Consider the following 22503-nt stretch of genomic DNA (forward strand, 5'->3'; position numbering starts at 1 on the left):
CTCCTGCCTACAACCCCATTTAAAAAGATCTGAACTATCCCTTTAATAGGTTATCCACCCATGATAAGCAGTGACCTGCTTCATCTATGGTTGAAATTTGTTATGGTCACATAGACTTAAGCCTTGGATCTGCAAATGAAAACTCCCATGTTATTGAGAGAAACCACTGCTTTGTGTTGTATATGTGGTATGACTTAAAAGAGATGTGTGACGTCACTGTGTAAATGCACGGACGAGTGCGTGTATATGTTACGTACCAACAAGCAGTTCTCCAAAGTCAAGGTGAGGTCTGTCAAGATAGACAAGTGGTTCTTTAGTGGTGCCCACACACAGGAAGGGGACAGTCAGTGAAAGAGTCTCGATCACAAAGCTCCAGAATGACTCCACGGGATCCAGCTGTTCTGCTACATATTCAAAACGCACCTACACACACACACACACACACGCGCGCGCGCACACACACGCACACGCACGCACACATGCACGCACACAGACCAGAGGACTAAAAGATAGTTTAAGCAAAAGACGATCTGAGTGAGAGGAATAAAGGTGAGGAAGGCCTGAAGGGAAGAGTGATGAGCAAACTAGAACAGATTAGATTAGATGAGCTGAGCTAGAAATATATTTGATATGAGATAAAAATTAAAATGGTATTAGAATAAATGGGAGGAAGGAGATTGGATTAGACTTGTTGTGATAGAGGGGGGCATGAGGAGACAGGGATGCTGAAACAATAATGAGATTGAGACCAAAGATTTAAAATGAGGAGAGATTTAGATTAACTCATGCGCAATGAAATTAAGGATGGGAGGAGGTGAATTTGATGACACATTGCAGTTGGTGGAAACTGAAAGACAAATGTTCCTTGACTGTGCTTCCATCCTTACTTCCACTTTCTTTCCAGGCAAGATGGTACCACATGGGGTGAGGCAGCAGAATGGGCTGCCACCTGTGTCTTCACACCTCCACTTGAATGAGTAGGGTTTACTGGTTGGGTTCAGCACACTAAAACATCTGTCGTGTAAACAAAGAAGACACATGCATATTCATAGCATTAGGGCCTATAGTGATGGAAATAAAACACTCTCATCTCTCTCATCTATGTTACCTTGTTGATGGCACAGAGAAGCCAACAGCGTTGAACTCTATGAACCTGGTGTTAGGGTCCAGAGAGCCCCTGAATTCAGGGTTACGGCGGTTCCCACTGATATAGTCTGAGTCCTCCAGGTCAAAGTGGCAGTGGGGTAAAAGGCTGCGGCCGCACACTGAAATACAGGGAGACTGATCCCCATCCTGCAAGTTGGGAATACTGGCAGCATAAACACAGAGACAGAAAAGAAAAGTCAAAGTCTGTGTCAAAATTCTTGGGAAGACATTTATTAACGTCCTTACTTTCACCCTGGCCTCCCACACTGTGTGAATCAAAGAGGGAGAGAAAACTACAAGCATTTACTATGATTCTAGGCTGAGGCCTCAAGGTGTGGCCAACTTATTTTTTATCTGGTGCAGCATGGTACAGTTTGGAAAAGCAGTCAGACTTGGCTCCAGTCATAGAAAAACAAACATCTTTTAACTTTTGCAATTTTCAATACAGCTGAGGTTGAGGAGCTCTGTCGAAGAATATTCACTTCTTCACTGTTTTGCCAGTTGTTTATTCATTGTTCTTTAAACTCGTCCACTCTGCTAGGACCCCAGTGACCTTGGTCAACCTTACTGTCTTCCAGAGGCTGTAGTGAGCTGACTTTTAAAGTATGTGAAGCTACTGGTATCATATGAAAATAAAAGACCTAAGGAATCCATTGGCTCCAACCATGCCGTGATATCTTGTTGGGAAGAGGGTAAAATAACGCTCCAAATTTAGGTTAAATTTTGGCAAAGGAAAACCTGGTATAATGCAACCACAAACTAGAGACCTCAGGCATTCAGAGATTGGATGGCTTACATAGGTTTACTGATAATAAAAGCTTTTTCAGCAGTTTCCAGAGCAGAAGTGTTTGCCATCCAATTGGCAAAAAATGCAGTTCTCACTGAAATTTCCAAATGTTGTGATACCAAATCACAGCATGGATTGCTCTATGGCATCGCTGAGGGTCTTGGTGTCTTAACGTGGTATTTTATGAGAGATTTAAGACCATTTATCGAGTCTCAAGGGTAAAAAAATGCTTACATTTAGCACCAAATCTGTGTAACAAATGGTACCAACCAAAAACATGCTGTAACAACTTATGAGACATAACTGAGCATGGGAATGGCGATCATATACTTCCATCATAATGTTCTAAACCTCTATACACTCCAAACTTATAAAGTCCCATAGGCGCCTAACCAAAACACAATGTTTATTATATATTTATGACTAGAAAAACCTGACACACAGTACTGAGCTGCATCTATAATTAATCTTCGGTTTCACTGCTTTCCGATGATGTGTACCACTTCGATGTGGCATATACTGTTGCCTTGCTATCTCTCCTAAAGCTCCCCTGTTCCCCCTCAAAAAAAGAAAAAAATAGGTCTATGGTAGAGAGGGAGAGAAGGAGTTGAAGAGGTAAAATATCAATTTTAAATAACAATTTACTGTACCTGCAGACCAGCCTGCCCTGAAACTGGGCCACTTCCAGAGGTGAAAAGCAAATGCTGAAATTCTGAATGGCACCAGGCTCTATGGCCCCTATGCTGGGCTCAATGCTGAAGGGTGGAAGCTCAGGATCCCCCATCAGATGAGGCATCACGCTGGCCAGAGCACTGGCAGGACGGCATCCAGTTAATACTCCTGCTGACCTGCTGCCTGGTTGAGAGGTAAGGGTCCCATCTGTTATAGACAACACATGTTCACATTCACACACAGCTTTAACCTCCAATTATTAAAACGGATTCAAGTGTAGGTACAGGGATATCAAATACTGGTACAATGCTAAAATTGAAGGTCAAGGCCAGTTATTTTAAAGGATTTTTTAAAGATTTTTTTAATGCCACGCGGAATGAAATTTAAGACCAATTTTACATTTACCGAAACTGAAGGAAAATAAACATGAGCAGAAATCAATTACTTAGCTTACTTAGTAAGGGACAGTTTTGTCCAAATATTCACTGTAACATAAAACATGATTTTTTGTCTTGTAGCAGAAACAAGGGTGTCTGCTGGCAAGTTGCCCCAGGAATCTTCTCACTTTACATGAGGGATTTCGCTGCCTTATTTCCCATAGTGCCAGGTTTCGAAAAACCTTTTGCATACAATACATGGTTACAGCCATGTTGTAAAATCTTGGTCAAATAGCCAATTTTGATTATTTTGCTCTTCCCCGTGTTGTCCAGGGTACAGTGACAGCTAGCTAATAGACAATGGATCCTGTTGTCCAAGCATCCTAGCTGGAAACAAAATATGAGTGTTGTTGGTTTCACTATCCTGATCTATGTGACATTAATGTCAGAAGCAAATCGTTAAAAAATAAATAAATAAATAAATAAATAAATAAATAAATAAAATATGTTACTTATTATTTTGTCATTTTACAATGCAACATTGGAAAAAATTATTCAGAAAATCTCATGTTGTAGCACTTTCTTACTTATGAAAGACTGATTTAAGACATTTTAATAGTAATTGAAGCCTTATTTTGCGATTAATTAATTTAGCGCCTTTTAATACAGGATCCACAGGAGCCCTGTCAAATGCTGACCTCATTATATGCAATATTACTGAGGTACCTCCTTGGTCATGGAGTGTAGTGTTGTTCCTTGGATCCATGAGGACTTGTACAGAGAATTCCAGTTTGACAGCACCCTGATTCACTATCTGCAATCTGCAGATACACACACTCAAGATGTTAACATCATTAGCACTTTACTGAACACTATTGTGACTGATGTGATAGAGTGTCAGAAAGATGTGTAATGAGATGACATACAATATGAGGTCCTGCAGCTTTATTTAGATTATATATTATCATCCTTAGTATCTGACCCTCAGGGTGCCCCGGCAATTTGTTCGTATGGTTTATTTTGGTTTATTGAAACAGCATGTATTGCAAATACCCAGAGCCTGACTTACTGGTGGAGCCTGGTTTGGTAGAGCATGGTGTCTTTGAAGTGGATGGTGTCTGTGTTGCAGTTGAACTTCACATAGTCACAAACTGCACTGATGTGCAATTTCAACTCCCACTGGGAGCCCTCAACCACAGAGCAGCAGGGTTCAGGATCTGTCTTTATCACCTGCATGCAAACATATACATGTTTGTTCAACTGTAATTGTGAACTCTCTCTTCAGCATTACTTTCACATCACAGTCAACATGTTTACCTTATTCTTCCCAGGCTGCTGTGGTGCTCCTAAAGACTGTTTGGAGGAACTCAGCCACTGCACTGTTCTCTGTCGATCGTCCCAGTCAGCCACCTGCTCTAGTGGCTGCTGGAACTCCACCTGACTAACCCTACACGTCATTAGCTGGCTTTTCAGAGTCACTGGCTGATTGGAACAAAATGTGACATTTACTTCCTTAGAGCAACCAGCATGGAGATGTCCCACCTGTAAGAAAAAAGTAAGGAATCAAGTATCATCCCACGCAGCTAAAAAAAAGCTAGTTAGAGTCTGGCCCCTTCATTAAAAAGTTTTTAAACATGCTCCACTTTTATAGCCACACCTGCATTCCTTCTAAGTGCTTTACCTGTGGTGAAAAGATGACATGAGGTCCGACAGAAGGCCATTCAAACCTCACCACCAGGCTGCTGCTGTGGTTAGTCATGGTAAAACTCTCTTGGTAAGGACGATCTACATGGCAGTCACCAAAATTCAGCAACTCATAATTACCTGTGAGAAAGAAAATGAGTCTTGTTGAAAAATCTGGGATAAGAAACAAACTTTCATATTAATAAAACTTTTAGCATTTCTCTTTACACACTCAGCAAGTGACTGCTAATCTGGCTGATTAATAAACCTACTTTACACCTCGCAATATCCATTCCTACCACATGATTAGTCTCCTGCCCTCCTTTCTACACTTACCTCCCTCATCATCTTCCTGATCTACTTCCTGTGATGACCTGTTGATGTTGTCAAGAGAGACAATTTCCTGGTAAGCTTCTCCAGCCACCCGTATTATGGTATGGCTGCACTGGTTGTCCTCCACCTGCAGTGACATCTTGGCCTTAACACTCTGGGGCTTGTCAGAGCAGAAGCTGACCTCAAACTCTGCCTGCTCATTAACATCCAGCCTAAGGATGGCTCGGTGCACTAACTGATGCTCTATGGGAGAAGAAAAAGGGTCACCAATGAGAAATATGGAAATGGTTATATCCATCACAGGAGAGAAACCTATGTGGAGCTCATAAAGTTATTAATATTTCATGCAAAACAACAGTATCACTGACAGTTTTGAATATGTTTGTCAGAGAAAACAGAAACAAATTTCTGGAGTAATTTGTAAATATGATTTTTCTTCATAAATGTTTTGAGCACTCAATTTCTGGGGGAGTCCAAGGAGCGACACTTGCTGCTGTAGCCCTATTGCTTTTGCTCTCATTATTCCTCTCCTTTTTTTCTGTGCTACAAGTGGTTCATGCAGCAAAAACTGCAAGACGAGAACCAAGTCCATCTGCAAAAACTGACAGGTGCAAATTACTACCCTGGCAAAAAAAGGGCCATCAATTGTCCAGTTGTCCAAAAGCATCCCAAAGCTGAATCTGGCAGTGGAGCTGCAGAAAAAGGCAAAGCCAAACATACAACTTGAAGACTGAGATTGAAGATAGGTCTTTCCTTCACCAAAAAGTGCAAAATGCTGGTTTGTGTGGCTCGTTGGTCTAGGGGTATGATTCTCGCTTCGGGTGCGAGAGGTCCTGGGTTCAACTCCCGGACGAGCCCACAGTGTATAGAAGTAGCTGTGTAGCTGAAGTAATGTGCTGTATTTGTCAAGTGTGATGTGAAACACATATGCTCCCTGGTGTTGCAGTTGTAACACCTATGGGAAAGCAGGTCTTTTAACCTATAGCTGATGTGACTTGATGAAATCAAAGTCATATGATTTCGTTTTACGCACACAGCAACTTTATTAGGATGGAGCAGTTGTGTTTGACTGATCTTACTTAAGTTTAAGAGCTTAAGTTACCTAGCTAGCTAGCTGGTGTTGGTGGTGTATATTGTCCAAGACAAATGATGTAGTTCACTGAGAAGTTTCATATATAACTTAACAGTACTATGACAAACCTACAGTGTGACAAACCTACAGTGTGACAAACGGCGACTTTCTTGACTTGCAAAATCATCTTTTACATTGACAAACATTATATGAGTTCAAACAGGATCAAAAAATTCTTTGTCTCTCGCTTGTTCTTTCTAAAATAAGTTTCCACTGGGGACACCAGAAGCAGCGGGGCTTTGCCTCTCTATTGACTGATTGATTATTTTTATTTACGTGTCATGCACAAAGTGCCCAACTCTCATGGGTTTATAAGACACAAAAAAGAAAGTACAGTTTCAGTGTGCATTTTTTTTCCATTTCATACGTAATTACAGCCCCTTTTACAGCTCAGACTTTAAACAGAATATTCTGCCTTCTCTCCCACACTTTGCAAATAAAATCTGCAACAAAAAAGGTTCCCTTTCTAAAACACAACTCAAGTTTCTCATACTCGTCCAGCCAAAAGAAATCAGCATAAATAGAGGACATTTTAATAAAAAGTACATCTCTCAAGTTGTCATAAAAAACAGCAAAACAGAAAATAGACCTCAATCTCAATTTCACCGAGCTCACACACCTGACAAAGACTGTCCTCCTCTGGATTGGCATTAAACCTGCCAGTCTCTAAAGCCAAGGGTAATGTTCCTGAACGCAACTGTGCACATAATGATGTTTGTCTTTTGTTTAAATTATACTTCACATACATTTCAACATCATAACAGTTTTTTATGAGACAGTAAGTTCGTAATTTTGATTATGCAAAGTTGAGTTTTACAGGTAAAGGTTGTACCTGAGTCAGTGGTGCCCTCAAGATGTGTGGAGTGGATGGAGCTGCAAGTGTTGCCAGGAGCAGCTTTGAGGGTGAACACTCCATATTCATCCAGCATGTCAATCTGGATCTGCACAAAACACAGAGCAACAAAGCTCCTTTATTGAGAAAACCCCCAATCATTGATGTGTACCATATCTATCTATCGTTCTTTTTAAAGGGTTATTTTTTGGTGTTTTTGCATTTATTGATAAGACGGTTGTACACTGATAGGAAAGGAGGGAGAAAGAGGGGGAACAACATGCAGCAAAGGGCCATGGGTCAGAATCGAACCCGGGCTGCTACAAAGGACTCAATCTATACAGGCCAGACACTCCACCAAATGTACTATAGGTCACCTGGTGGTCATATGTTGTAATTACAAGTCAATGCAATTTCTTTTTTTTTTTTCTTTTCATTTTTTATAGCTGAAAGTAAATATCTATAATAAATCTATAATAACATAAAATGACAGAGGAATATGTCTCCTCTCACCTGAGCTAGGACATTTCCATCATTTAGAAGCACCAGGGGCAGACTGTGTCTGCGCCCTACCAAAACTCGTGCGAACTGCAGCATTGGGCTTCCTCTGTTGTTCCTCAGAGCTGGACGCACCACACACACACTGGGCAGATTGCCCTCTCCTATTAGCTCGAACTCCAGAACCTTGCTCTTTGATGTGGGTGTCATTCTGGATCCGATGGAAAAAGAGTAGGTGGGCAGTGGTCAGCAAGGCAAAGAAAGAGGTGATCATATTCCCTTACTATATTCACAGTAGTAGTAAAAATAAATGAACAAACAAACAGCATAGAGCACACTTAAGTAGCATACATCGTTATGAACCCAGATACCTTATGGCTCCTTCCACTGTGACCTCAAGCACAGCACTGTAGAGCTGCATCATCAGTGGTGCGAAGGTGACCACAGCGAATGAGTGCGACTGGCTGGGAATGTTTAGTGTCGTAGCAGACAGATCAAAAACCTCCACACTACCAGGCGTCTGTTAGAAAACGGATAGGTTTGACCTGCTTCCATCTACCACAATCAGCAATACACAATACTCCCATACGCATTTATCTATGTTCCTACCCACGAAGCTTTATATGCCTTACCTTAACGCCGACATATTTGATGGCTAAGTTGAGCGCGCAGGGCACCTTGTTGTTGTTGGTGAGCTTGAAGCGGGCCTGGGCAGTTCGCCCGACCAGGACCTTATTGAAAATGAACTTGTTCTCATCCTGGACGTAAATGCCTTCAGCATTGCAATATTGCTCAGAGGAGAGCTGACTGCTGCTGTGGCACAGATGATGTTCCTCAAAGATGGAAGCCATGTCTAACGCTATGCCTGGGAAAGAAGGAAGGAAGGAAGGAAGGAAGGAAGGAAGGAAGAAAGAAAGAAAGAAAGAAAGAAAGAAAGAAAGAAAGAAAGAAAGAAAGAAAGAAAGAAAGAAAGAAAGAAAGAGCCAGATATAGTATTAGTCAAAGGAATTGCACTAATGATCAACTATCTTTGTCCTTGATGTAGACCCTCTAATGTTCACACAATCAGTGTTTTTGTGATCATTAAAATGAAAACTTCTGATGAAATATTCTTAACCTAGATAACAAGTTTTGAACTCATATTCTCATATGGCACAGGAGTGGAAACAGAAATCTGCACTGTTTTTCTGAATGGCAATAGTTTGTGTCCAGCTTAGTTATCTCAGGAGAACCCAATGCAAATGACATGCATAGAACTGAGCCATTTGGAAGCGAGCCACGACTTTGGTCAAGTTTATTAATCAAATCAGACATAATAATATCACATACAGGGGTGAAAATCCCATTTCATATTTGGGGGGGGGGGACAATAAACAGTAAAATTTTAGAGAATAATTCCAGGGGGGGACAAGGAAAAAAAGTTGTAGCCTGTCTTCTATACAGCATCTTTTACAGCAATTTGACACTTTAGTCTTCTCTCTATCTCTCCAACAGGCAGAGTGAATGTCTATACTAACTAAACTAAAACTAAAATTAAACATTTCCTGCAATTAAACTGGTAAAGTGGTTTATAAACAGTGTGCTGTGAAATCTGCCGCTGCGCACCTCACAACCGTGCGTAATAGTCGTGTGTAATGACCGCTCCTCATCTGCAAGTCTTTGATGTTTGTCTCACTGACAGGTGGAGAGCCTACAGACAGGTTCCCATACGAGCTGCTCCGCCACAACCATGCGTAATAGTCGCGCGTAATGACCGCTCCTTGTCAGTTAGACTGCACGTCTTTCATGTTTGTCTCACTGACAGGTGGAGAGCCTATAGACAGGTACCCATTGCTCTGCCACTGACTGCTCTTGTCCTGTCCTCTCCCTCTTCTTTCTTTCCTGTCCTCTCTATCACTAAACTCTGAGCTTAATCATTAGCTTTTTGCTTAGCAGCACTCGTAATTGAGTAGGCTTTTGAACAATGCAGGAGAAATGTTGCAGACAGTTTATATTATCAGCCTGGGCCTGGGGCTTGTTGTAACAGTAAATGGGATGTGTTGTAACTTGTGTAAGTTAAACTGTGTCTGTGTGAGTGAACATCTTAGCCTGCGATGCGCGATGTGGGCAGCGGTTCCAGCCACAGACTGCTACTGTTGCCAAGCAGCCCCGCTAGTTGGAAAAAGTGTGGGATATACCACTACTAGGAATGGGAGGGGGGGGACCTCAATCTTTTAAGATTTAAATAGCACATTATTGCGCAATTATAATGAGCACCGCTTACATTGTGCAAGTTTAAATACTACTGCATTGTTCAAAAATTATTAATTGTGTCTCAAATGATACTAGAGGGGTACAGCTTTACTGAAGGGGGAGTCATGTCCCCCCTGTCCCCCCCCAGGATTTCCGCCCATGATCACATAGCTCTCACCTGGCTTGCAGACTTCAGCCAACAGTCTGTACGGTATGCCGTCAGGGTGGTCTGAGGGGTCACGGTCATAGATGTCAATGAGCAAACCCTGGTTCCAGCTGCCCAGCTGTTCTGCTACACACTCCACCATCACCACCTGCTGAGACCCTGGCTGCAAGCTCCCTGTGCAGGGAGTCACTGAGAACACCCCCATGGTGAGGCGATTCTGAGGAGAAACATGGGAGGATCAGAGAGGTACAGATGAAAAAAATGGGAAAAACTACCGTAATTGTTGTTCCTGTTGTGCAAATGGAAACTTAGGTATTACAAACAAAATACACAAAGCTCTCCTGCTTTTTTGATATGGAACCTAAAAGCATGACAGGCTTTTATATATTGAATTGAATTTACTTCAAGCGTCACCAGTTTTTTTTCTTTCTTCCGTTTTGTTTTATCGTCATGAACAGGAGCTACAGGAGTTTTTTACTCAAAGCCAGAAACCGGAGAAGTAAGTCTCAAAGTTGGATGTCACAGGGAATAAAGTCTGGAGCTGCTCCATGGACAATGCAAGGGAGCCTGATTTTGGGAACCAACAAAATGTCTGTCTTTTTTATACCCAAATGAGCTTTATAAAATTGTAGTGTTTACGGTTATGAAACAGAAAATGTACCCATATACTCAGAACATTCCCCAAGGTGCTCTCACTGCTATAACACGCAGAAGAGAAACAGAGGTGAGGAAAGTAAAACAAAACAGATAAAGTCAAGAGGGTGAGAGATTGAAACAAACTTGTCATATAAGGTGAGATTATTTGTCTTTAGCCATTAGGCTCTTTAGCGGAAACGGTTTGTGAGGGTTTGTTTCATTGTTCACTGGTGTACAGTGAATATGGTTTGTTTTTTCAACATTACATTGTGCTGTCAATGTGCTGAGTGGCTAACTAGTGTCATGATGGACTTCTGGTTTATCCTTTTGAATAACGAATACAGACTATTACCATCTACTGGTATGGAGAGTTATCTCCTCTCACGCAGGTGCAGAACATACGTGCAAGTTTGCTGTCAGCTGAACACTTTGAGGTGAGTTCATGTGCAACTTTTTGATGGCGACACAGGTGATGTGAGCTGACACAACATTCAGCTTTTGTCACTGCTAGATCTTTGATGTTGGTTTGGTGTGTATGGTCCTTTACACTCTAAGAAAGACAAACTTGGAGAGGACTGTCCAAACAAAAAAACCCCTGCATAAATGTTGTCATCCCCACTAGCAGTCTCTCACCTGTGTATGACTCTGGGAGGACTCGTGTCTCACTTTGCTGCTGGCACCAGTGGGTCGCTCTGAATGGCTTTCTCGAGGCATCTTCTTACCAGGACCCCTGAGACCAGCACACAGGGACATGAACCTCAGTTTAACAACATCTTTAAGCAAAATGACACTGTAGAAGGACTATAGCTGTTTTAAGCTTGGGATCATTCTAGGCAGCAGTTGAGACCTCTGACAGTTCACATCGTTTAAGTCGGACAATATATTTCATTGGAATTTTATTTGTGCAAGCAAAAAAGTATATCTTTTGTGAGTCATAACTGATGAGATTAGAAAATGTTGGAATCCATCCTTGAGGTCCACACCACATATTGTTACATTTGTTAATGCAGTATATTGTATTTTTAAGCATTCTGATTCCCAGCACAACAACCTCAACTTGCAACATAACCGCAACAAGCAAAACCTACAACATTTGTCATACTTAGCTGTCATTTATGCATAAGATGTTATTTGTCAATTTATAATACTGTATGTAAAGAGCAACTAATGATTATTACCCCTTCCTTTTGCCTGCCAGTACGCCACCATCACTCTAGTAGCTCTAGTCTTGTTTACAAGTAAACAGGAATTGTATATACTGAAGTTCTATCAATTGGCAAGGCAATAAAGGGATTGGCAACACAACACCGCTTCAATGAAACCTCATTTGTAAGATTTATAACCTATTTAGTATATCATGTGTCACATATGGCAGCATGTACAGTATCTCATTAACAGGCCAAGAACATCTGCACTGAGCTGCTGTTTTTAAATGTTTTTTGATTTTAAATTTGTCAGTTTTAAAACACTTTTGAGGTATGTTCTGTTCCTTTCCAACATAGTTTTGCGTTAGCCCTTATGTCCCTGTGTATATGTGTGCATGTGTATAATATTCCTACCCTGGCCTCACTAGTGGTGCAGGATCCGTGATCATGCGGCAGATGGTGAAACGTGTCTCAAAGGCTCCAGTGTTCTCAATAATGAAACTCTGGCTTTTCTTGTAGCCATAGACTAGTGGACCAAAATTGATGTCACATGCAGGTGTGATCTTGTACCTAAAGGACAACACAGCAGTTCAAATACTGAAATTCTGCAAAGCAAATCATTAACTGACTGTAATACTTTGAAACTGTTTGAAAACAAAGAAAGATGATAATCCAACAGAATCAAGGAATAAAGGTTAGTGAGGGGTGTTACACAATCTAAATCAGAGGTAAACATACTACTGTATCTTAATTACTAACAGATTTTACACAAAAGAGACAGCATGAATCAAGCCTTAACCTGGAGAAGACGGACTTGACTGAAACCTTGATGGGTAGGATGGCTATCAGCTCTCCTCCGTTCCCAATTTTGGGCTCAATCACCTGCAAAAGATAAAACCGAAATCTCTACTTTGATGCATTCTGTAGCATCCAATAAACCATCAGATAACTTCAAATCTCCAGAAATTTAAGATGTGTCTGTGAGATGTGTTTTTTAATAAACGAAAAATGCATTCCAGCAACTCTGACTAATCTTTTGCTTTGTATTTCATTTGATTTGTTTATAGTTTACCTGCAGACAGGAATCATAGAAAGAGAAAGAGGGGTATGACAAAGCAACCTGGCCAGACTCAACTCTGGGACACCACTAGGCTCCAGGACACTAAAGTTTTTCTTCCTAGAATGGTGAAGGCATGACCTGCCCTACTCTCCCTCTGATTAGCTAGTGTTTAGCTGTTTAAGGTTAGGGTAGGATAACCAGGCAATCAGAAGCAGAGTAGAGTAGGTCATGCCTTCACCATCCTTGGGAAAAGAAACAAAAAAAACAAAAAAAGAAACAACAAAAAATACCCACTTGTGTCCATCAGACGCTAGACTTTTTCGTCGCCAATCATTTTGACCGACAGAGTCATAAAAATCTGGTCATAATCTATTTTTACCGGTCATTTTAATTTTCGTTTGTTAATTAATAATTTTCATTAATAAATAATTAATAATTGGTATGATCCGCTCTATCCAGCTTGACAGAAGCGCTCGCGGCTCGCGTGAAAAATAGACCAGACGCTGAACTGAAGCGCTGCCTCCGCGGGCGCTCCGCTCTGCTCAGCGGCCTGTGTGGACAGTCAGATAGGTTAACATGGGTGCTGACTGAAAACTGCCTCCACTGCTGGGCACCGTGCTACGGTTCCGCATCTGGTGTGTCCAGGGCGTTATGTCAACAACGCTATGGCCCAATTCCAATCCGGCCCCTAAAGACTCAAGCCCTGAATCCTCACTGACTTAACTGACGTCAGCTGTAAGTGATTGAGTGTGAGAGTCTGAAAGGGCTCCAGATGCTACAAACAGGAATGGGACAGCACTTATCCCCCTCTCTACAAAATGTTGTTAACATTGGCGGCTCTGGGCGTGATCATTTATTGGTTATTGTCAGCATATATTCCACACACAAAGAATATATATCTATATATATATCTATGGATAAATAGACAGATCTATCTATCTAGTGGAATATAACCACTGGTATTCCTCTGACTTAATGTGTGTTTATGTACCATCTTAAATCCTTGTTAATGTAATGTTTCATTGTTTATCTATCTGTTTTTTCGCTCTCCTTCCATAACGTTAATGTTTGCACATCTGCCGACTGTGTTACTTCCAGTGTTCCGAGGGCAACCCCTGTATTTGACATCACAACGCTATGAACTGTGGGTAATTTCCTTACCTTAAGTCCGCATCGATGCTGACCTATGGTAAGGGGGCATAAAGGGCTCACTCACTGACTCACTGACTTGACGATTTGACAATGGGACAGCCCTCACACACTCATGCACTTAACATGAACGCGCCTCTAAGTCAGTGAGTCTGTAAGGGATCGGATTGGAATTGGGCCTACATGAAGCAGATGAATGACTTTTTCTCTGCAGTGTGAAAACGGCAGCCACTTTAAACCACTGTCTGTGCACTCTGCCGCCAAGTGGGCAGGGGTGGTAATTGCAACCGGTCAAAATGACCGACGGCCTTCAGATTTTCCGGTCATTGTTGTAAAAAACTGGTCAATGACCGAAAATATCCTGTTAACGCGACCCCTGGTGTCCATGACACCCCATGCCTCCATAATTCTGTTCAATTAGCCCTCTACAGCACAGTGTTGCCCTTGGGCAACAGAATGTTTTTTCGAAGCCCCAGCCCAGTACATGTGAACTTAAATGATGCCAACCAGAGTGTTTGAAAAAGTATCAAATTTCAGTCCAATAAGATGTGGAAGTCACTATCAAGCATTATTTGAAGACGGGACATCCTTTTCTGACACATAGTCACAGGAGCACATGGTGTGAGAGGAAGGTAACAATATTTGCCCTAGTAATCATATTTAAAATGACTTGGACTGTAAATAAAAAATAACGTGTGTGTATGAAGTTTACGGCCATACCACCCTGAATACGCCCGATCTCGTCTGATCTCGGAAGCTAAGCAGGGTCGGGCCGGGTCAGTACTTGGATGGGAGACTGCCTGGGAATACCCAGTGTTGTAAGCTTATATCCTTATTAACAGGCTATGTACCATAGTCTTTTAAGGTAGCTGTAATTAAACCTCTACTAAAAAAGCCCACCCTGGATCTAGAGGTGTTAGCCAACTATAGACCAATATCTAATCTTCCCTTTATGTCAAAGATCCTTGAGAAAGTAGTCGCAGACCAGCTGTGTGATTTTCTCCATGATAATAATCTATTTGAGGAATTTCAGTCAGGATTTAAAGTGCATCATAGCACTGAGACAGCACTAGTTAAAATTACAAATGACTTTCTGATTGCTTCAGACAAAGGACTTGTCTCTGTACTTGTTTTATTAGATCTTAGTGCGGCGTTTGACACAATTGACCATCAAATTCTACTGCAGAGACTGGATCACTTAATTGGCCTAAAAGGTTCTGCACTGAGCTGGTTTAAATCTTATTTATATGATCATTTTCAGTTTGTTCACGTTCATAATGAATCGTCCTTACGTACCAAAGTTTGTTTTGGAGTTCCGCAAGGTTCTGTGCTCGGACCAATCCTATTTACTCTATATATGCTTCCTCTAGGTAACATCATTAGAAATCACTCTATAAATTTCCATTGTTATGCGGATGATACACAGTTGTATTTATCGATGAAGCCAGAAGAAAGTAATCAATTAACTAAACTCCATAACTGCCTTAAAGACATAAAAACCTGGATGAGCACCAATTTCCTGATGTTAAATTCAGACAAAACTGAAGTTATTGTTCTTGGCCCCAAACAACTCAGAGACTCTTTATCTGATGACATAGTTTCTCTAGATGACATTGCTCTGGCTTCTAGCACTACCGTAAGAAACCTCGGAGTAATATTTGATCAAGATTTGTCTTTTAATTCTCATTTAAAACAAACCTCACAGACTGCATTTTTTCATCTGCGTAATATTGCGAAAATTAGGCCTATCCTGACCCGAAAAGATGCAGAAAAATTGGTCCACGCTTTTGTTACCTCAAGGCTGGATTACTGTAACTCTCTATTATCAGGTAGTTCTAGTAAGTCCTTAAAAACTCTCCAGCTAATTCAGAATGCAGCAGCACGTGTACTAACAGGAACTAAGAAACGAGATCATATTTCTCCTGTTTTAGCTTCTCTGCACTGGCTCCCTGTAAAATCCAGAATTGAATTTAAAATCCTACTGTTAACTTATAAAGCTCTAAATGGTCAAGCTCCGTCATATCTTAGAGAGCTCATAGTGCCTTATTATCCCACCAGAACTCTGCGCTCTGAGAACGCAGGGTTACTCGTGGTCCCTAAAGTCTCCAAAAGTAGATCAGGAGCCAGAGCCTTTAGCTATCAGGCTCCTCTCCTGTTGAATCATCTTCCTGTTACAATCCGGGAGGCAGACACCGTCTCCACATTTAAGACTAGACTTAAGACTTTCCTCTTTGATAAAGCTTATAGTTAGGGCTGGCGCAGGCTTGCCCTGTACCAGCCCCTAGTTAGGCTGACTTAGGCCTAGTCTGCCGGAGGACCCCCCTATAATACACCGGGCACCTTCTCTCCTTCTCTCTTTCTCTCTCTCGTATTCTATTACTGCATCTTGCTAACTCGGCCATTCTGGATGTCACTAACTCGGCTTCTTCTCCGGAGCCTTTGTGCTCCGCTGTCTCTCAGATTAACTCATATCGCAGCGGTGCCTGGACAGCGTGACGTGTGTGGTTGTGCTGCTGCCGTGGTCCTGCCAGATGCCTCCTGCTGCTGCTGCCATCATTAGTCATTAGTCATTAGTCATACTTCTACTGTTATTATACACATATGACTATTGTCACACTTGTATACTGCCAGATATTAATACATACTTTCAACATATTGTACCGCAGTAGCCAGAACTATAACTATAATATTATTACTTTCAATAATGTTGTTGTAAGCTACTGTCATTACCTGCATCTCTCTCTCTCTCTCTCTCTCTCTCTTTCTCTGTCTCATTGTGTCATGTGGATTACTGTTAATTTGTTATGCTGATCTGTTCTGTATGACATCTATTGCACGTCTGTCCGTCCTGGAAGAGGGATCCCTCCTCAGTTGCTCTTCCTGAGGTTTCTACCGTTTTTTTCCCCCGTTAAAGGGTTTTTTTTGGGGAGTTTTTCCTTATCCGCTGTGAGGGTCATAAGGACAGAGGGATGTCGTATGCTGTAAAGCCCTGTGAGGCAAATTGTGATTTGTGATATTGGGCTTTATAAATAAAATTGAAAACTGAATTGAATATGAAGTTGTAGAGGGGGTTTGTGCCGGGTTTTATGAAGAATTTTTTATTTTGCATTTTCCTTTCGTTGCCTCGGGGCAACATTGTGCGATAAGGGGTACTTCTTGAGGGAGACTTTGGCCTATTGAATTTTACTTCTTTTAACACATTTTGACAGAAAAATAGACGTAAGATCTTTCTATGGGAGGACAGAGAGGGATTGGCATGTTAGGGAATTCCCATCTGACAGTGAGGACAGTGACATAGACAGCAATGACAGTGAGGCCAAAAATGTGTGACAACAAGGGAAGGTGCAGGGTTCCTGGTTACACAGGAACACCATAAGTGATATGTATAAAGTGTAATGTGCACCTCTGTTTCACAGTACAGAAGAACTGTTTTGTGAAGTTTCACAAAGTTATGTCTCACAACAAGGGAATCAATATGACATGACACTGGACAATGCAAACCTAAGCCTGTATCAAGTCGTCAATGTTAATATGTTTTAAGTGTTTTTCAATTCTTTGTTTCATAATTTGTTGACATTTTTGGAAGATTTTCTGATATTTTTATTGCTCTCTAACAGTTGTCTTATGATCTATGAATTGATTGTTTTCCCTGTTGTTTTGTACCATTGTTGCACAACGTAACAAAAACATATCTTGGAGTGGGAGGGTCTGAAATATAAATAAAGTTGTTATGGCAATAAAATGGCCCAAAGTGAGTCAGTTAATGATGCTGAATAATTTTCAGCATGTACCATCAAAATGTGTGCAGTAGAGAGTATTGAGTTGAAATATAACACAGTTAACCATATTTTAAAAGTCTCCACTAAAACTGCTTTTATTAAGCCAAAGAAAGGCTGTGTGGAGGGCATACCTCTTGTATCATCAAATCAAAATCAAAAAGTTGTGGTATCAAATATCTGCAAGGGTAACAGGGGTACACAATCCATTTCCATTTCACTATGACCACTATACACTATACTACACTACACTATACCAGTGTATGACTCCTACCTGGCAATGCAGAACAGGCTGCTCTTTAATCGAGGCTTCCCCAGTGGGTCTGCAGAGGATGTACACTGTTGTGGGCTTCTCATGGCGCATCAGAGTACCACTCTGGGGGGAAACTGTGAAAATGGAGTCTAGGTTTGGCTGGGTTGGGTCGGTCTGCTGTAACGTAAACCTTGTGGAAAGAGAAGAATGCAAGCGAATAACATTACTAGCTCCATGGTGAGATCAAAATTACTTACAGTAATCTAGAACCTTAAACTGATACTTTAATACTATGATGCAATGTTGAGTCAAAAAGGAGCAGTTTTAACTCACTTGTATGCTATCTCATATTTTCCTTGGTTTTTCATCCTGAGGGAGAGTTTGGCCTCCTCAAAGACTCTCATGGTTCCAAAATCAAGACAGCCATCTGCCAAAGAAACAAGAACATACAATATATAGTTTTTATGCCTCTGCTACAGGCATTGTGTATTCTGGTTGAAAATCGGTCCCATGCTTGTGAAGCAAATGTCAACTTGGACTCAATGATGAATTCATTAGGTTTTGGTGACCATATGTCAAAAGTCAAGGTCACTGGGACCTTGTCTGTCTCATTCCCATGAATGCAGTATCTCAAGAACACTGTGAGGGAATGTCTTCACATTTTGCACAATGGACTCAATGATGAAATAATAAGATTATGTCGTTTAGTTGTTTAGTTAAGAATTATACCATCAGGGCTGTAACTCAGTCATTCAGTGGTAAACACAGTCACCACACAGCAAAAACATTCTGGATTACAATCTCAGTTTGAATTACGTGTGTCATAAAGGAACAGCTCACTGCAAATTTAAATATACATATTCTTACCTGTAGTGCTATTTATCAGTCTTGTTTTGGAGTGAGTTGCCGCATGTTTGAGATGTTGGCCGCAGAGATGTCTGCCTTCTCTTGAATATAATGTAACTACTCAGCTTGTGGTTTTCAAAGTGCCAAAAAATAAATTTGAAATCCTCAACAGTCTCTTTCCAGAGATTATGACCAAACTTGCCTGCCAACTGTATCACTGTGTAGAATGAAGCATGCATCTACTCAAGAACTAGAGGCTCCAGCTTGTTACAGCGCAAGATGTAAACATTAATGGCATTCTCCTCAGCTCCTTCAGTAAAAAGAAAATAGTTCACACAGTAATCCGGCCATAATTTCTGGGAAGAGACATTGCTTTTGTGTTTTTCTCTTTTTTTGCCACTTTGAGCACCAAAAGCCAAGTGTCATCCACTTCCTGTATATTCAAGAGAAGGCAGACATCTCCACGGCTGATATCTCCAACACTCTTTTTAAAAAAAAAAAAAAAAAAATTAAAAAAAAAAGGAAAAATGGCCAATAAAAAATTGATCCAGAAATCTCCAACACTCTGCAACTCACACCAAAACAATCTAGACTGATAAAAAAGGAAACAAATGTACTGATTTTAAGGGAGACTGTTCCTTTAATAGAATTAAAAGTCATGCAAATTATGAAAGGCCCAGCATGAAAGGTTTGTACACTCTAACAATTTTTACCTGGTGTAATTTCAAGAGCTATATCGTAGGCTTCTGCTGTGACCACTATGTTTTCTGTGTGTACGATGCCTAGAATCTTCTCCACATCGGATACCTGAAACAAAACACACAGTACATACTGTACCTGTACACAAACTGATATGTGAAATACCTAGTTTGACACATATCATCATATCATATCATACACATATATCATTTTTGAATCAGCCCTGACATTTTGAAGTGCGTTTGAATACCTACAGCAAAACTGGAATAGTACTTCCATAATGCATACTGAGCTTAGTTCCAGTTCATGTTGTATTTCATATTTATTATTCATTACAGCATTTGTACTTCTATAGTTTTACCTACCTCCAGACGTAAGGTCTTCTTAATGTTGAGTGGTTTCTTGGCCCTGAAGTGCAAGCTCAGGGGGAAAGAAGAGTTTGGTGAGATGATGCCCTGATCCTGTGGCACACTGAACTCATCACCCAACTCCTCCACACCCTGCAGTCTCCAGGATACCGGCAGAGCTGTTTTATTATGCAGTGTCACACTACGGCTATCCCGCCTAGAGAGAGAAGGATAGAAGAAGCTAAGTTCAGCAGAGGACACTTTAGATTATATAAGAACTCAAAAACAGCCAGTGTAATGGCAGCATAGTATTTTATCATGCAGCTTCCCTTTATGGAGGAGGTTCACTGTGCTTTGTGAAAGTCACCTCTCAAGCTATTCTACATTTTGGTACCTTTGCAGCAAAGTCCTGTCAAAGTGCAAATGCTTGCTTTCCAGCTCTAGCTCTGGTCGAACGCCCCAGCAGGAGAGGTTGATAATGACAAGCTCTGGATTGTCCTTGATATGGCACACAACACTGTCCTTCATTTGTCCCAGTTTTGTTGGGTAGGCCCACACTGTCAACTCCTAGCAGGATGGAAAAAATATTTACATGTACCGGTGCTATCATAGTCACCTGTATTTCTTCATTGGATGCTAAAATGTTCTCAATCTGGTATTTCCCTGTGATATTTTGCTCACACATTATCAGTCATCTGAATGAGAGGTAAGACCTGAATGGTACCTGTTTCTGGGCAGGTTTGAGAGTCATGGTTGGGGGGTCCAGCAGATATGTAGTGGCCTGGCTATCATGCTGGAAACAAAACTGGACCTCAGCCTCCAGGCCTGAATTGTTATGAATCACTAGTCTCTCCGTGTTCTCTGGGTACCTGTTTTCTTTGTATCTATTAAAGAGACACATGTGAATCTGTAAAGACAAAGGCAGAGACTGAAAAGAACACATTAAGCCATTCACATCCTTTACCCTGCCTCTCACCTGTCTCTGCTCTTGCCACAGAGTAACGGTCCAAACTCAAAGTATCCAGGTTTGATAATGTAAGTCTTCTGGAGCCCTTCTTTCATTTGGGGTACCCTCTTACTGAGGGCAAAAAGAGTCCTGTGGAAAGGATGTATGATAACTTTAAGTCTCAACTAAAATCACTTTTAGTCATCCTTTCTTCCAGTCAAGGTTTTTCTGTGAAGTTCAGTGCATATAAAGATTTTTCAGGCAATTTATTTCACATTATTGCATTTTCAGCAATGGCTTATTCAGCTGTCAGCATTCACACACATTTTCTTCAGGAAACTCATTTTGTAGTGAGCCACCTAGCCTGCAAAGTGATGTTAACAGTGCACTTTCTCTGATGAATGTTTGTTGGCATGCTCAACAAGCTAAGGTACAGGACAAGATATGTTTATGTTTATAAGTTAAATAAGAAGGTGACTTTAGCAGGAAAGCTAATGCAGGTTGTTCTCCAATGTCTGGACCTTGTGTATCAGTCTGGCTCAGTGTGTGACCATAAGTTAATGACCGAACACTGATGTCACTTAATTTAGAAATATTGGGTTAAATATCAAAGTTTAATAATTGTCTAGTATCTATTTTTTATTTGTAATAACCCCTCTTTTCCCCTCCCTTCCCCCGTTTTTACCATTTGTATTACTGTATTTAGTTATTAAATAATGCTGACTGACGTGTAGTCTTTGCAGATGGAGGGACAGGCGCTTCTTCCTCTGCAGAGGAGCTGGTATTGTCTCTGGGTCCCCAGTAGCTCAAAGTTAAAGGTCTGTTCAAACGTCCCTATGGAGTCTGAGTAAAACCAGATCTTCAGGACCACCTCACCATTGGCTGGTACAACCCAGCGAAATGTTGTTAGGCTGCACACAAATACATACACAAAAACACACATGCACACGCTTAGTAAAAACAACAAAAAAGTTTTAAAAAAAAGCTATAATGTGTCCTCATAGAGTGTCTGTGTGTGTTGGTCCTTGCCTCTGGCTGCGTTTCAGCTCTAAAATTCCTTGATGTTGCGCTTCTTCAGTGCAGTCAGATGTGGAGGAGACGTGAGGTAAACGAGACTGATCCGAGCCCTTTGCTTTTGTCTTGGCTGAAGTTTGTCTCTTGCTCCTCTGACTCTCTCTGCCCTTTTTATCCTTGTCCCTTGTTACTGCACTGTCCTTAATGCTGCCCTTGCCTCGACTTTTGGAACGTGTTGCTGCTGCCTCTTCCTTTAGTGTGGACACACAAACACCACTCTGAAGCTTTAATGGTGACATTGTTAACATAAATTTGTACCTTTAATTGTTATTATAATTTGGTATCTTAAATATGTGGGATAGAAATTAGTGGTAGCTCATTCTTCACGGAAGGTAAATTCTAAGCACTCAATATTCTTCAAACCAAGACAACATTTCCTATAAATCCTGCTGCTTCTTGCCATAAAAGGACGTGGCTTCTTGAAGAAGATCATCACCTACGCATTGATAATTTTGCACTTATGTTTTAAGGATATATTCATGTGGTGTGTAAAATTATCATTACCTTTACAACTGATGCCTGCACATCTTCCCCTGGACCTTTCTCCTCACCCTGGTCGTCTGGCCCTGCAGGAACTAGGAAGGTGAAATAGCTACAGGAGAGCTGGCTGTCAGATTGCTCCCTGTTTTTGGGAAAAGGAACCATAGAGAAGATGGTAGGAGGAGGGATGGGTGGGCCGCTGGGTCCCAACCCCAAATCATCCAACACCTAACA

General features: G+C 41.1%; 1 protein-coding gene and 2 non-coding genes across 3 annotated transcripts in view; 2 read left to right on the plus strand and 1 right to left on the minus strand.

Annotated features, from left to right (window-relative positions):
• The window catches only part of hydin (HYDIN axonemal central pair apparatus protein), a 119118-nt gene that overhangs the window by 15412 nt on the left and 81203 nt on the right, over positions 1-22503 (minus strand). Inside the window, exons 53-79 of the mRNA XM_049573961.1 lie at positions 22294-22497; positions 21745-21980; positions 21444-21626; positions 20746-20865; positions 20494-20653; positions 20164-20336; positions 19788-19986; positions 19437-19530; positions 18211-18304; positions 17899-18067; positions 12439-12521; positions 12054-12209; positions 11128-11224; positions 9871-10075; positions 8093-8325; positions 7832-7980; positions 7476-7671; positions 6963-7071; positions 5002-5241; positions 4664-4806; positions 4300-4524; positions 4052-4212; positions 3709-3803; positions 2584-2812; positions 1109-1309; positions 888-1014; positions 258-423 (exon numbers count right to left, since the gene is read on the minus strand). Of these exons, the coding sequence (XP_049429918.1) occupies positions 258-423; positions 888-1014; positions 1109-1309; positions 2584-2812; positions 3709-3803; positions 4052-4212; positions 4300-4524; positions 4664-4806; positions 5002-5241; positions 6963-7071; positions 7476-7671; positions 7832-7980; positions 8093-8325; positions 9871-10075; positions 11128-11224; positions 12054-12209; positions 12439-12521; positions 17899-18067; positions 18211-18304; positions 19437-19530; positions 19788-19986; positions 20164-20336; positions 20494-20653; positions 20746-20865; positions 21444-21626; positions 21745-21980; positions 22294-22497 (4447 nt within the window). The remainder of the gene's footprint in view (positions 1-257; positions 424-887; positions 1015-1108; positions 1310-2583; positions 2813-3708; positions 3804-4051; positions 4213-4299; positions 4525-4663; positions 4807-5001; positions 5242-6962; positions 7072-7475; positions 7672-7831; positions 7981-8092; positions 8326-9870; positions 10076-11127; positions 11225-12053; positions 12210-12438; positions 12522-17898; positions 18068-18210; positions 18305-19436; positions 19531-19787; positions 19987-20163; positions 20337-20493; positions 20654-20745; positions 20866-21443; positions 21627-21744; positions 21981-22293; positions 22498-22503) is intronic.
• Positions 5785-5856, plus strand: trnap-cgg (transfer RNA proline (anticodon CGG)). The gene has a single exon. It is a non-coding gene; the product is annotated as a tRNA-Pro (tRNA).
• LOC125888152 (5S ribosomal RNA) lies at positions 14555-14673 on the plus strand. Its single transcript, XR_007449285.1, has one exon. It is a non-coding gene; the product is annotated as a 5S ribosomal RNA (ribosomal RNA).

The sequence above is a fragment of the Epinephelus fuscoguttatus genome, linkage group LG4, assembly GCF_011397635.1.
Source record: "Epinephelus fuscoguttatus linkage group LG4, E.fuscoguttatus.final_Chr_v1".
Taxonomy (NCBI): Eukaryota; Metazoa; Chordata; class Actinopteri; order Perciformes; family Serranidae; genus Epinephelus; species Epinephelus fuscoguttatus.